Source organism: Mirounga angustirostris, unplaced genomic scaffold, assembly GCF_029215605.1.
Source record: "Mirounga angustirostris isolate CCGP_5_RB_7025 unplaced genomic scaffold, mMirAng1.0.hap1 SCAF_12, whole genome shotgun sequence".
Classification (NCBI taxonomy): domain Eukaryota; kingdom Metazoa; phylum Chordata; class Mammalia; order Carnivora; family Phocidae; genus Mirounga; species Mirounga angustirostris.
This window is the reverse complement of record NW_026991720.1, coordinates 57,608,182-57,622,641: the sequence shown is the minus strand read 5'-3', so window position 1 is coordinate 57,622,641 and position 14,460 is coordinate 57,608,182. Positions and strand designations below refer to the sequence as shown.

At 38.8% G+C, this 14,460-nt stretch overlaps 1 protein-coding gene across 1 annotated transcript in view; it reads left to right on the top strand.

Moving 5' to 3' along the window:
- LRRC72 (leucine rich repeat containing 72) overlaps positions 1-14,460 on the top strand; it is a 46,465-nt gene extending 32,005 nt beyond the window's left edge. Inside the window, exons 8-9 of the mRNA XM_045864613.1 lie at positions 13,403-13,430; positions 14,295-14,460. Coding sequence (XP_045720569.1) covers positions 13,403-13,430; positions 14,295-14,460 — 194 coding nt within the window. The remainder of the gene's footprint in view (positions 1-13,402; positions 13,431-14,294) is intronic.

Sequence of the window (14,460 nt, the reverse complement as noted above, 5' to 3'; positions counted from 1 at the left end):
AAAGAGTACAAAGGTAGGGTATTCAGTGCTAGTGCAAAGTTCAATGATATCATCAGTGTTCAAGAATATATCTATCTTTTGTTCTACTCTAAGTGTGCTTTTCGGTTACAAGGTGGCTGTTACACCACCAGGCATCACAGGATGTACAAAAAAAAAGGTGCAAAGACAAAAACCTTTCCTCGCAACACTTTGCCCAAGAGACAAACATAGGTTTGCAAAAAATAAGCCAAAAAAGATTTTCTAGAAATGAAGGAAAAAAATGTGAATGGGGAAATAATTTTGAAGAAATTACCCAGAATGCAGAATAGAGAAAGCAAGAAATAGAAAATATTAATTAGCTGTTGACACAAGGAGACACTGGAAACAGAAGGTCCAGTATCAGCTTATTTTTCCTGCAAGGAAAAAATAGAGAAATTGGGCAGAGGGTGATGTTTGAACTGATAATGACTGAGGATTTTCCAAATTTGATAAGCTATGAATCCTTACATATCCAAAGACATAAATACTGTACAATGATGACAAAAATCCACACCAAAGGCAAAATGATCTAAAAATAGAATGCAAATGGACATTACCTATAAAATAATAATTTATAGATTCACAACAAGCTCCCCAACTACAATTATGGAAGTCACAAACAGCGATCCAAGACCTTTAAAATGCTGAGGAAAAGTAATTGTCAACCAAAAATTCTGCAACTAGCTAAGTTAGTCAAAAATGAGCAAGAGATAAAAAAAAAAAAGTCAAAATCAAGACTTTCCCCTCAACTTTTTAATGTGAAATTTTCCTAATACAGGAAAACTTGAAAGAATGTTAAATACCTACATATACCCATATATAATTTAATTATTAACATTCTGCTATTTTCACCCTTCATATATGAGGCTTTGCCTTTTTATTCATGAAGGACCCCCTCAGAAGATTCTCGTTACATCTGACTGGACATCACCAAACTCAATGTAAACTGGAAAAATCAAAACATCACTGAACCATTTGAACGTTTCACTGGTAGACATCATGACTCGTCACGCCTAAATAATTTAGCCTACAAGTTTAAAAATAAGGATAGTTTCCTACATGCCCACAATGCCGCCATCATACCTAAAAAAATACTTTCTGTACTCGTATTATTTAATATATAATAATATTCAAAGCTTCCCAGTTGTTCCAAGATGGTTGCTATCTGCTTTTTCAAACCAGAAATCAGTCAAGGTTCATAATTACATTTGGTTGTTATGGGCCTTTATTCTTTTTAAATTTAAAGTAGATTTCTAAATTTGTTGCCATGCCTTTTTTAGGGACTCGGCCAGTTACACTGTAGAATGCATCAATTTGTATGATTGTTTCTACAAGGTGTCATTGAACTTGTTCCTTTAGCGACTCCATGTCCCAGAGAATGGAAGAAATGTCTGCAGGACATGTTCTGGATGCAGAAGTGTAGTGTAGCACGGTGGTTCTCAAAGGGTGGTCCCCAGACGAGTAACAGCGGCATCACTTAAGACCTCATTACAAATGCAAATTCTTGCCCCCAAAGAGATCTACTAAATTAGAAGCTCAAGGGGGGCGGAGCAAGAAGGCGGAGGAGTAGGAGACCTGCATTTCGTCTCCTCTCAGGAATTCAGCTGGATAGGGATCAAACCATTCTGAACACCTACAAACCCAACAGGAGATCGAAGAAAGGAATAGCAACAACTCTCTGAACAGAAAAGCGACCACTTTCTGGAAGGTAGGACGTGCGGAGAAGTGAATCTGAGGCGATATTTGGGAGGATAGGCGGCGGGGGAGGGGCCTCCGTCGGCCGCTTCTGGCAAGTGATAGAGCCGCGGAGCACAAAATCGGAACTTTTAAAAGTCTGCTCCGCCGAGGGACGTCACTCTGGTGGCTAAGCGGGGGGTGGAACCCTCCAGGACAGTGTGGTCTCAGGACCCTCGGGGTCACAGAAAGACCGGGGGTGCCTGAGTGTGGCAGAGCTCCCAGGTAACGGAGCAGGGAAGCCGGCTGCAGAGGCGGAGCGCAGGCGCGGGCTCTCAGCTCGGGGTCGCCATAAACCGGGATCCGCGGCACAGTCGGGCCCCTGCTCCTCCAGCAGGGACCCAGCAAGCGGCAGATCCGGGGAGACTCACCTTCCTCCCCCAGGAGGAGCCGCACAGGAGCGCACCGCAGGGATCTGCTGGGTTTGGAGACTCCACCCGGGGTCGGGTGCCAGAGATAGAAACGCGCAGTCACAGGCCGGGTGAGCACGGAGTGCGCCTGGAGACCGGGGAGATGGGAGTGACTGACGGCTTTTCTCTGGGGGCTCACTGAGGAGCGGGGCCCCGAGTTCTCGGCTCCTCCGGGGCGGAGAGTGGGAGGCCGCCATTTTCACTCTCCGCCTCCAAAGCTGTACGGAAAGCTCGCAGGGAACAAAACCCCGGAGAGCAAACCCGAGCAGATTACTTAGCCGGGAGGGGGCAAGGGCGGGGCAATTCCGCCTCCGGCAGAGACATTTGGGAACCACGGCAACAGGCCCCTCCCCCAGAAGCTCAGCGAGAACAGCCAGCCAAGACCAAGTTTACTGATCAATGAGAATGGCAGAACTCCAGCACTAGGGGAATACTATACATAGAATTCATGGCTTTTTTACCATGATTCTTTAGTCTTTCAAAGTTAATTTTTTTTTAACTGTATTTTTTTCTTTCTTTTTTTTTTTTTTGAATTTTTCTTTTTCCCTTTTTCAACCAACATCTTATCAATCCCTTTTTTAAAAAAACATTTTTATTTTTCATTTTTAGAGTCATATTCTATCCCTTCATAGTAGTTACCCGTATTTTTGGCATATATATTTAAGTTGTTTTCTCTTTAAAATTTTGAGATAGTTTCTTCTAACAGATCAAAATATACCCTAAATCTCTAGTATATGTATTTTTTCTACTCCCCTGCCTGATCACATTCTCTCCCTTTTTTTTTCTTTTTTCTTTTTTCTTTTTTTTAAATCCTCTTCTTTCTTTTTTCAAACAACTTCTTATCAATTCCTTTTATAAAATTTTTTATAATTTCCATCTTTACAGTCATATTCCATCCCTTCATCATATCAACCCTTATTTTTGTACATATATAAGTTTTTCTTTCTTTAAAATTTTGGGAGGCACTTTCTTCTAAAAGACCAAAATACACCCAAAATCTAGTGTGTGGCACTGATCTATATACCAGCCTGATCATATTTGATCACATTCTGTTTTTTGTTGTTGCTGTTGTTGTTTTGTTTTGTTCTGTTTTTGTTTGTTTTTATCTTTATCTTTTTCTTTTTTCTCTCTTTCCCTTTCTTTTCCCACTGTTTCAGGTCTTTTCTGATTTGTTTAGAGTATATTTTCTGGGGACATTGTTACTCTGCTAGCATTTTGTTCTCTCATTAATCTATTCTCCTCTGCACAGAATGACAAGACGGAAAAAATCACCTCAACAAAAAGAACAAGAGGTAGTACCGAATGCCAGGGACCTACTCAATACGGACACTAGTACGATGTCAGATCTAGAGTTCAGAATCATCACTTTAAAGATACTAGCTGGGCTTGAGAAAAGCATGGTAGTTATTAGAGAAACCCTTTCTGGAGAAGTAAAAGAACTAAAATCTAACCAAGTCGAAATCAAAAAGGCTATTAATGAGGTGCAATCAAATATGGGGGCACTAACTGCTAGGATAAATGAGGCTGAAGAGAGAATCAGTGATATAGAGGACCAAATGATGGAAAATAAAGAAGCTGAGAAAAAGAGAGATAAACAACTACTGGATCACAAGGGCAGAATTCAAGAGATAAGCGCTTGATACCATAAGACGAAACAACATTAGAATAATTGGGATCCCAGAAGAAGAAGAAAGAGAGAGAGGGGCAGAAGGTATAATGGAGCAAATTATAGCAGAGAACTTCCCTAATTTGGGGAAGGAAACAGGCATCAAAATCCAGGAAGCACAGAGAACCCCTCTCAAAATCAATAAAAATAGGTCAACACCCCAACATCTAATAGTAAAACTTATGAGTCTCATAGACAAAGAGAAAATCCTGAAAGCAGCTCGGGAGAAGAGGTCTGTAACCTACAATGGTAGAAACATTAGATTGGCAACAGACCTATCCACAGAGACCTGGCAGGCCAGAAAGGACTGACAGGATATATTCAGAGCACTAAATGAGAAAAATATGCAGCCAAGAATACCATATCCAGCTAGGCTGTCATTGAAAATTGAAGGAGAGATAAAAAGCTTCCAGGACAAACAAAAACTAAAGGAATTTGCAAACACAAAACCAGCCCTACAAGAAATATTGAAAGGGGTCCTCTAAGCAAAGAGAGAGCCTAAAAGCAACATAGACCAGAAAGGAACACAGACAGTATACAGTAACAGTCACCTTACAGACAATACAATGGCACTAAATTCCTATCTTTCAACAGTTACCCTGAATGTAAATGGGCTCAATGCCCCAATCAAAAGACACAGGCTATCAGATTGGATTAAAAAACAAGACCCATTGATATGCTGTCTGCAAGAGACTCATTTTAGAACAAAAGAGACGCCCAGATTGAAAGTGAGGGGGTGGAAAACCATTTCCCATGCTAATGAACACCAAAAGAAAGCTGGGGTGTCAATCCTTATATCAGACAAATTAGATTTTAAACCAAAGACTGTAATAAGAGATGAGGAAGGACATTATATCCTACTTAAAGGGTCTATCCAACAAGATCTAACAATTATAAATATCTATGCCCCTAACATAGGAGCAGCCAATTATATAAGCCAATTAATAACAAAAGCAAAGAAACACATCGACAACAATACAATAATAGTGGGGGACTTTAAAACCCCCCTCACTGAAATGGACAGATCGTCTAAGCAAAAGATCAACAAGTAAATAAAGAATTTAAATGACACACTGGACCAAATGGACTTCACAGACATATTCAGAACATTCCATCCCAAAGCAACGGAATACACATTCTTCTCTAGTGCCCATGGAACATTCTCCAGAATAGATCACATCCTAGGTCATAAATCAGGTCTCAACTGGTACCAAAAGATTGGGATCATTCCCTGCCTATTTTCAGACCACAATGCTTTGAAACTAGAACTCAATCACAAGAGGAAAGTCAGAAAGAACTCAAATACATGGAGGCTAAAGAGCATCCTACTGAAGAATGAATGGGTCAACCAGGAAATTAAAGAAGAATTAAAAAAATACATGGAAACCAATGAAAATGAAAACACAACTATTCAACTATTCATTGGGATGCAGCAAAGGCAGTCCTAAGAGGAAAGTATATAGCAATACAAGCCTTTCTCAAGAAACAAGAAAGGTCTCAAGTACACAACCTAACCCTCCACCTAAAGGAGCTGGAGAAAGAACAGCAAATAAAGCCTAAACCCAGCAGGAGAAGAGAAATAATAAAGATCAGAGCAGAAATCAATGAAATAGAAACCAAAAGAACAGTAGAAGAGATCAACGAAACTAGGAGCTGGTTCTTTGAAAGAATTAACAAGATTGATAAACCCCTGGCCAGACTTATCAAAAAGAAAAGAGAAATGACCCAAATCAACAAAATCATGAATGAAAGAGGAGAGATCACAACCAACACCAAAGAAATACAATTATAAAAACATATTATGAGCAACTCTATGCCAGCAAATTAGATAACCTGGAAGAAATGGATGCATTCCTAGAGATGTATCAACTACTGAAACTGAACCAGAAAGAAATAGAAAACCTGAACAGACCTATAACCAGTAAGGAAATTGAAGCAGTCATCAAAAATCTCCCAACAAACAAAAGCCCAGGGCCAGATGGCTTCCCAGGGGAATTCTACCAAACATTTCAAGAAGAATTAATACCTATTCTTCTGAAACTGTTCCATAAAATAGAAATGGAAGGAAAACTTCCAAACTCATTTTATGAGGCCAGCATTACCTTGATCCCAAAACCAGACAAAGACCCCATCAAAAAGGAGAATTACAGACCAATATCCCTGATGAACATGGATGCAAAAATTCTCACCAAAATACTAGCCAATAGGATCCAACAGTACATTAAAAGGATTATTCACCACGACCAAGTGGGATTTATCCCTGGGCTGCAAGGTTGGTTCAACAACCGCAAATCAATCAACGTGATACTATACATTAACAAAAGAAAGAACAAGAATCATATGATCCTCTCAATAGATGCAGAAAAAGCATTTGACAAAGTACAGCATCCTTTCTTGATCAAAACTCTTCGGAGTATAGGCATAGAGGGTACATACCTCAATATCATAAAAGCCATCTATGAAAACCTACAGCAAATATCATTCTCAATGGGGAAAAACTGAGAGCTTTCCCCCTAAGGTCAGGAACACGGCAGGGATGTCCACTATCACCACTGCTATTCAACATAGTACTAGAAGTCCTAGCCACAGCAATCAGACAACAAAAAGAAATAAAAGGCATCCGAATTGGCAAAGAAGAAGTCAAACTCTCACTCTTTGCAGATGATATGACACTTTATGTGGAAAACCGCAAAGACTCCACCCCAAAACTGCTAGAACTCATACAGGAATTCAGTAAAGTGGCAGGATATAAAATCAATGCACAAAAGTCAGTGACATTTCTATACACCAACAACAAGACAGAAGAAAGAGAAATTACAGAGTCGATCCCATTTACAATTGCACCCAAAACCATAAGATACCTAGGAATAAATCTAACCAAAGAGGCAAAGGATCTGTACTCAGAAAACTATAAAATACTCATGAAAGAAATTGAGGAAGACACAAAGAAATGGAAAAACATTCCATGCTCATGGATTGGAAGAACAAATATTGTGAAGATGTCAATGCTAACTAGAGCAATCTACACATTCAATGCAATCCCCATCAAAATACCATCCACTTTTTTCAAAGAAATGGAACAAATAACCCTAAAATTCACATGGAACCAGAAAAGACCCCGCATAGCCAGAGGAATGTTGAAAAAGAAAATCAAAGCTGGCGGCATCTCAATTCTGGACTTCCAGCTCTATTACAAAGCTGTCATCATCAAGACAGTATGGTACTGGCACAAAAACAGGCACATAGATCAATGGGACAGAATAGAGAGCCCAGAAATGGACCCTCAACTTTATGGTCAACTAATCTTTGACAAAGCAGGAAAGAATGTCCAATGGAAAAAAGACAAGTCTCTTCAACAAATGGTGTTGGGAAAATTGGATAGCCACATGCAGAAGAATGAAACTGGACCATTTCCTTACACCACACAAAAAAATAGACTCAAAATGGTTGAAAGACCTCAATGTGAGACAGGAGTCCATCAAAATCCTAAAGGAGGACACAGGCAGCAACCTCTTCGACCTCAGCCGAAGCAACGTCTTCCTAGAAACATCGCCAAAGGCAAGGGAAGCAAAGGCAAAAATGAACTATTGGGACTTCATCAAGATAAAAAGCTTTTAGGGATGCCTGGGTGGCTCAGTTGGTTAAGCGACTGCCTTCGGCTCAGGTCGTGATCCTGGAGTCCCAGGATCGAGCCCCGCATCGGGCTCCCTGCTCAGTGGGGAGTCTGCTTCTCCCTCTGACCCTCTCCCCTCTCATGTGTGCTCTCTCTCTCATTCTCTCTTTCAAATAAATAGATAAATAAATCTTAAAAAAAAAAAAGATAAAAAGCTTTTACAAAGCAAAGGAAACAGTCAACAAAACCAAAAGACAACCGACAGAATGGGAGAAGATATTTGCAAATGACCTATCAGATAAAGGGCTAGTATCCAAAATCTATAAAGAACTCATCAAACTCAACACCCAAAGAACAAAGAATCCAATCAAGAAATGGGCAGAAGACACGAACAGACATTTTTCCAAAGAAGACATCCAAATGGCCAACAGACACATGAAAAAGTGCTCAATATCGCTCGGCATCAGGGAAATCCAAATCAAAACCTCAATGAGATACCACCTCACACCAGTCAGAATGGCTAAAATTAACAAGTCAGGAAAAGACAGATGTTGGCGGGGATGTGGAGAAAGGGGAACCCTCCTACACTGTTGGTGGGAATGCAAGCTGGTGCAGCCACTCTGGAAAACAGTAAGGACGTTCCTCAAAAAGTTGAAAATAGAGCTACCATATGATCCAGCAATTGCACTACTGGGTATTTACCCCAAAGATACAAAAGTAGGGATCCAAAAGGGTACGTGCAACCCAATGTTTATAGCAGCAATGTCCACAATAGCCAAACTGTGGAAAGAGCCAAGATGTCCATTGACAGATGAATGGATAAAGAAGAAGTGGTATATATATACAATGGAATATTATGCAGCCATCAAAAGGAATGAGATCTTGCCATTTGCAACGATGTGGATGGAACTGGAGGGTATTATGTTGAGCGAAATAAGTCAAACAGAGAAAGACATGTATCATATGACCTCACTGATATGAGGAATTCTTAATCACAGGAAACAAACAGGGTTGCTGGAGTGGGGGTTGGGGTGGGAGGGAGAGGGTGACTGGGTAATAGACATTGGGGAGGGTATGTTCTCTGGTAAGCGCTGTGAATTGTGCAAGACTGTTGAATCTCAGATCTGTACCTCTGAAACAAATAATGCAATATATGTTAAGGAAAGAAAAAAAGAAGAAGAAGAAGGTAGCAGGAGGGGAAGAATGAAGGGAGGGAAATCTGAGGGGTAGACGAAGCATGAGAGACGATGGACTCTGAAAAACAAACTGAGGGTTCTAGAGGGGAGGGGGTGGGAGTATGGGTTAGCCTGGTGATGGGTATTGAGGAGGGCACATTCTGCATGGAGCACTGGGTGTTATGCACAAACAATGAATCATGGAACACTACATCTAAAACTAATGATGTAATGTATGGGGATTAACATAAGAATTAAAAAAATTTAAAAAAATTTAAAAAAAAATTAGAAGCTCAAGGATGGGACCCAGAAAGCTATGTTTCAACAAGACTTTCAGGGGATCCTGATACACATGCTAGTTAAAGAACCAGCAGTGTAGAGGTGAGAGCACAAGCTTTGGGATCAGATTACCCTAGGAACACCAACTGTGTTAGTAATTAGAAGTTTTATTAATCTGGACATTAATTTGCTTCAGCTTTCTGATTTTTAAAAATGGGGACCATATCTTCCTCTGGCTGGGATGACACTTAGTATGGAAACATTACCACACCTGATCAGCCACCTATCAAGTTCATGATAAATTGAGCTGCTCTTAGTCTCAACCTTGGTTTTCCTTTCACTTCACGTTAAGATGCGCAAACTGAATGTTACTGGATTAGTGCAAGTGAGCCATGCCTGTGCTAGGCAATGACTCTCTGGATAGAAAATCTCCACTCCTAAAAATAGCTTACACAATAACAAGCAATGTAAGACCACCCCCTGTGTTACTCAGTGCTACAGTTGTTACAGGTGTGAGGAGAACCGCTGATCACCATGTTTAGCACTTTTCTTTGGTGCAGATTGCTGAAAAAACTATTAGCATTTTATTCGCTTTACTACTTTCCCATATTAAGCCTCCAAAAACAAAATCAGAGGAAGAAAGAATAGGAGAATGTTTTATTGCATTTGAGAGTTGTTCTTAATTCATAGCTATGTTGACTATAGCCCTCTTAAAAATTGGCATGACTCTAATCTTCTCATTTCCTACAAAATGCCAGTATATCATAGCAACTAAATAGTATTTTTATTCCAATACTTTAGCTTGGCTTACTTTAGCTTATCTTAATAGCTGACCATGTATAATGAAACTAATAAAACCCGCTATGTAGGTTTTTAAAATATGGCTTAGAGTTTTATAGTTTCAGTATTTGCTTTGATATAAATCTCATCTTGCTGTGACATGAACATTTAGGATTCTGAATTCTTTTACTGGAAAGAAACCATACCTAAAACTGTCCATAAGGCAATTTTAACACCACATTTTGATTTCATTATCTTTAATCTTAAATTGGGAAAGAAACCAATTATATTCAAATAGCTTGAGAAGCAAAGGTCAGCTTGGAGTTTCTTCAAATCCCAGCTATCCATACTTGTCAAATAGATATGAGTAAAACACAGGCACCTGTTTCCATTAATGTCTTTGGTGCTTATTGATTGAAAACCAATAACCTCAGAATCAAAATGTTGTGGGCTCTCTATGGCTTTAAAGAGGTAGATATTTGCAGGTTTCCCACCAGCTACCTAAATGGGGAAAGACATTAAGGGCGATTAAAAGAAATGAAAATAGGGGCACCTCAATGGCTCTGTCGTTTAAGCAGCTGACTTCGGCTCAGGTCATGATCTCAGGGTCCTGGGATCGAGTCCCGCGATGGGCTCCCTGCTCAGTGGGGAGCCTGCTTCTCCCTCTCCCTCTGCTTCTCCTTCTGCTGGTTCTCTCTCTTTCTCTCTCTCATGCTCACTCTCCCTCTCTCTCTTTCTCAAATAAATAAATAAAATCTTAAAATAAAAGAAATGAAAATATCAATAAAATTTTTAAATGTCTACTAGTGGTCCAAGTCAAACTGCTGGGTTTCTGTGATATTTGCTCTTCTCCCCTAAACAAGACAGAACTCAAGGTGCTGAGACCAGGCTGGGGGATGATGTCCCAGAGCCTGGGCCTAGCAGCTGAGGCATGTGTTAGGAAGAGTGAAGAAGAAAACCAAAAAGAAAGTCAGGTAGACTGTTTAAAAAATGGTAGTTCATTACAGTGGGTGAATCCAGATATAAGGCAAAAGGACAGATTCCAGAGAAAAGTAAAAACTAAAAGTTTTTTTTTTCTAAAGATTTATTTATGTATCAGAGAGAGAGAGCAGGAGTGGGAAGGGCAGAGGGAGAGAGAGAAAATCTCAAGCAGATTTTGTGCGGAGCACGGAGTCTAACGTAGGGCTCAATCTCACAACCCTGAGATCATGACCTGAGCTAAAACCAAGAGTTAGATGCTTAACTGATTCCGCCACCCAGGCGCCCCCCAAATTAATAGTTTTGAGCTGGGGGATCGAAGGCTTGGGAAGCCAGCCTTTAAAGACATCTCTGATTCTGGGTAGGAGTGACACCAGGCATACCCTGGAAAGCAAACGCCAAGTGTTCTTTGAGCATGAAGCCTCAGAGAGGTACCAGAGGCCAGTGTAAGATCTGGAGATTGGTTGGGAATTGAGTAAAAACTGCAGAGTCAGAAGAATTTGTGAAGGCAAAAATCAGCAGTCAGCAGAGCATGCTGTGGAAGCCAGGTAGGCACCATTTACATAGAAAATAATAACTGGGGGCCACTGGCGTTGTGCCATGGAGCGTCCTGGGCTAAAGACATAAACTAAAACTGGGGCACCTGGGTGGCTCAGTCAGTTAGCAGTCCAACTCTTGATCTCAGCTCAGGTCTTGATCTCAGGGTCGTTGAGTGCAAGCCCTGTGTTGGGCTCCATGCTGGGTGTGGAGCCTATTTAAAAAAAAAGAAAGGAAGAAACTAAAACCACTTTCTTAGGGAGACATCATAAGTAAAAATACATTCCAGAGAGATTAAGAATTTAAATGTAAATGAATTGAAAAGTGCTGGAAAAAAAAAAAACTTTTATAATTCTGAGAAGGCCAGTCAAAGCTTTACATAAAACCCAGGGCCATAAAAATGAAATGTTGACAGATTTAAACTACATATAAATGAAAAGCATTATATGATGTAGGAACAAAATTAAAAGACATAATAGAAATAAATCTTTGCAATATATACAATAGGCTCCCATTATATTAAAGTGTTTCTATAAATCAATTTGTAAACTCCAAATTAAAAAAGTGACAAAAGCTATGGACAGGACATTTAGAGAAGGAAATAAATGTGTCATCTAATGATCAGCCTTACTAGTGAGCGAGTAAATGCAAAATAATACAATGAGATATTATTTTCATCCGGCAGATACATAAAAGTTGAAAAGATTAATAAAAGTTAATAATTAAGAGAGAAAAAGCACAACTTATACATTATTGATAAGAGTATAAACTAGTTCAACTTTCTTGGAAGACCATACGGCAATAGGGCAGCATCCATCAACATACAAAATGTGCAAAGCATTCAACATAGCAATTAAATATGAAGTCTCTTTTACAGAAGCATTTGCACCTAAGAACAAAGATTTACATGTAAAGCTGTTCATTGAAACATTTTGTGTAATAGAAAAAATAGTGAAAGTACTCTGGTCCTTCATAGAATATTAAGTTATGGTACATTCATACAATATGAACTGTTGTATTTGAGAATTATTGTATGATAAATGGAGTATAAAAAATACATCATGGAGTAATGTAATGCAGAGTACTAACAAAATTGGAACTGGGTATATGTATGTGTGTGAGTACACATGTGTATGCACATAGGAGGCTGGAAACATACATACACAACTCTCAATAGTGATACCTCTGATAAGAGGAATGAGAAAGGTCAAGAGAAGTTTCACTTTCTATTTTCCTGTTTATATTCATTATAAGCAAAAGGTGCACTTTGTAACTTAAAATGTAGGAGGGGCACCTGGCTGGCTCAGTTGAAAGAGCATGGGACCCTTGATTTGGGGTTGTGAGTTCAAGCCCCACAATGGGTGTAGAGATTACTTAAAAATAAATAAATAGAAATTCTAAAAAAAAAAAAAAAAAAGTGTAGGAAAAGAGTCTGGGGAGATCAGAAAGGGAACGGGAGCCTTGGGTTACCCATTCGTGAAGGGAACAATGCCATGAACTCCTCTCCTAAGGCAGAGGCTGTGTGCTCCCTGCTGCTTGTGGATTGGCAGGACTCATACTGTGGGCTTTGGTGGCCCAACAGGTGCTGGTACATTCCATGTCTAGCCTGGCACTAGCCTTTGGAGAGGAATGAACAAAGCAATGACAGTCTTTGGAAGATACCATAAGAAATCCCGGCTTTGAGGACTAGCCTTTGAGCTCCCAAAGCTAGGGAAGATGGAGATTCTTGTGATCTAGGATTTGTTTATTCGATTTCTTTGAAGTTAATGCCAAGAATCCAAATGGTTTAAACTGCCCTAAGTATTTCTCCTCATTTGGTCTGTTAGTCCATTTATAGATGTATGTGTCTATCTGAAAAAAAAAAAAAAAGAATTGGTTTCTGCATGAGACTCAATATCTTAATTACAAAAATCCCCACTTGGATTCCACTGGTAACTTAATTGATTAAGCGTTCTGTTCTCAGTTTTGAGATCTGTATTGAATTAAAGAATTTGCCTCAAAACCTAAGGCAAACCCAAGGCACTATAATAGAAAAGTTCAGTTTGAGTTTAGGTATCAAGGCATTTTTGAAGGATTGAACTATTCATCTAAATAACCATTCAAAAAGCAGAGAGTTGTGCTCTAGACTTTTCCTTGATAGCATTGTTCCATTGTTTTTAAATGCTGAATAAACATTTGAAAAATACTAATTTAGAAATGTATTTTTTTTTAGATTTTGCATTTGCGAATAATGTAGACAAGTAAGTGATTTTTTAACTTTATTATCATGATTGTGTTGACTTTAAATTATCTTCAATTTCCAAAATAGATTTTAATGAGTTAAAAAATGACTAACTTCAATAGATGGGGGAAAAAATTGCCATCTTTCTGTGATAAATAAGCTCAAGCTATTTATTCATATTTGATATGTTTTTAATATTATTATTATAACCAGAAAAAAATGAAAGGCTGATTCAATGCATAAAAAATGAAACCTAAGACTTACTAGCAAATTACAAATGTTTAATATTCCTCCAAATATGTTCAGTGAGAGCAGTTATGTAGATTAACATTTTATATTCTCTGGAATTTACGTTTTCAATAGCAAATACTTCATTAAACTATGGAAAACATTTCAAATTCATGAATATTGATAAACTTTAAAAATCATCATTCTTTTTCGATTTTGCACTTCGGTATTTTTTCTTTGGATTCAGGTTGAAAAATATTATCCCCAAGCACATTTATAAAATAATGGCATAATGTAATCATAACTTTCTAACAAAATGTTCTTAAGATACTAATATGCATATGACATCTACAAATATTTTAATCATCTCATTCAACACTGGTTTCAAATCATAAACACATTCACGTGTGAGACCTAAACTGGAATAGCCGATCCCAAATATGTTCAAAAACTGAATTTTAAAAAATAAACAATATATATGGTAAAACTAGCATTCCTTATTCTACAAGTCATTTGTCAGTAGAGGCCCAAAGTTATTTGTTAGCGGTACGAGGTTAAAAATAGCATAGAAAAATATGGCATTTGTTTCTTTGAATGAAAATTTCACTGTGGCTTAATGGATTTTTTTTTCTGATGTTAATTGCCATTTTTGCAGAACTGTGTTCGATGACCCAGAAGATGCTGTGTTGGTAAGGTCCATGAAGAGGTCTGCTATGGCTATTACCTCCCTGAACTGGGACACAGTTCCAACACGAGAGGAAAAATACCTTGACGAGAAAGGCAGAGAACCTGCTCAAATGCTCACAGTTACACTAAGATAA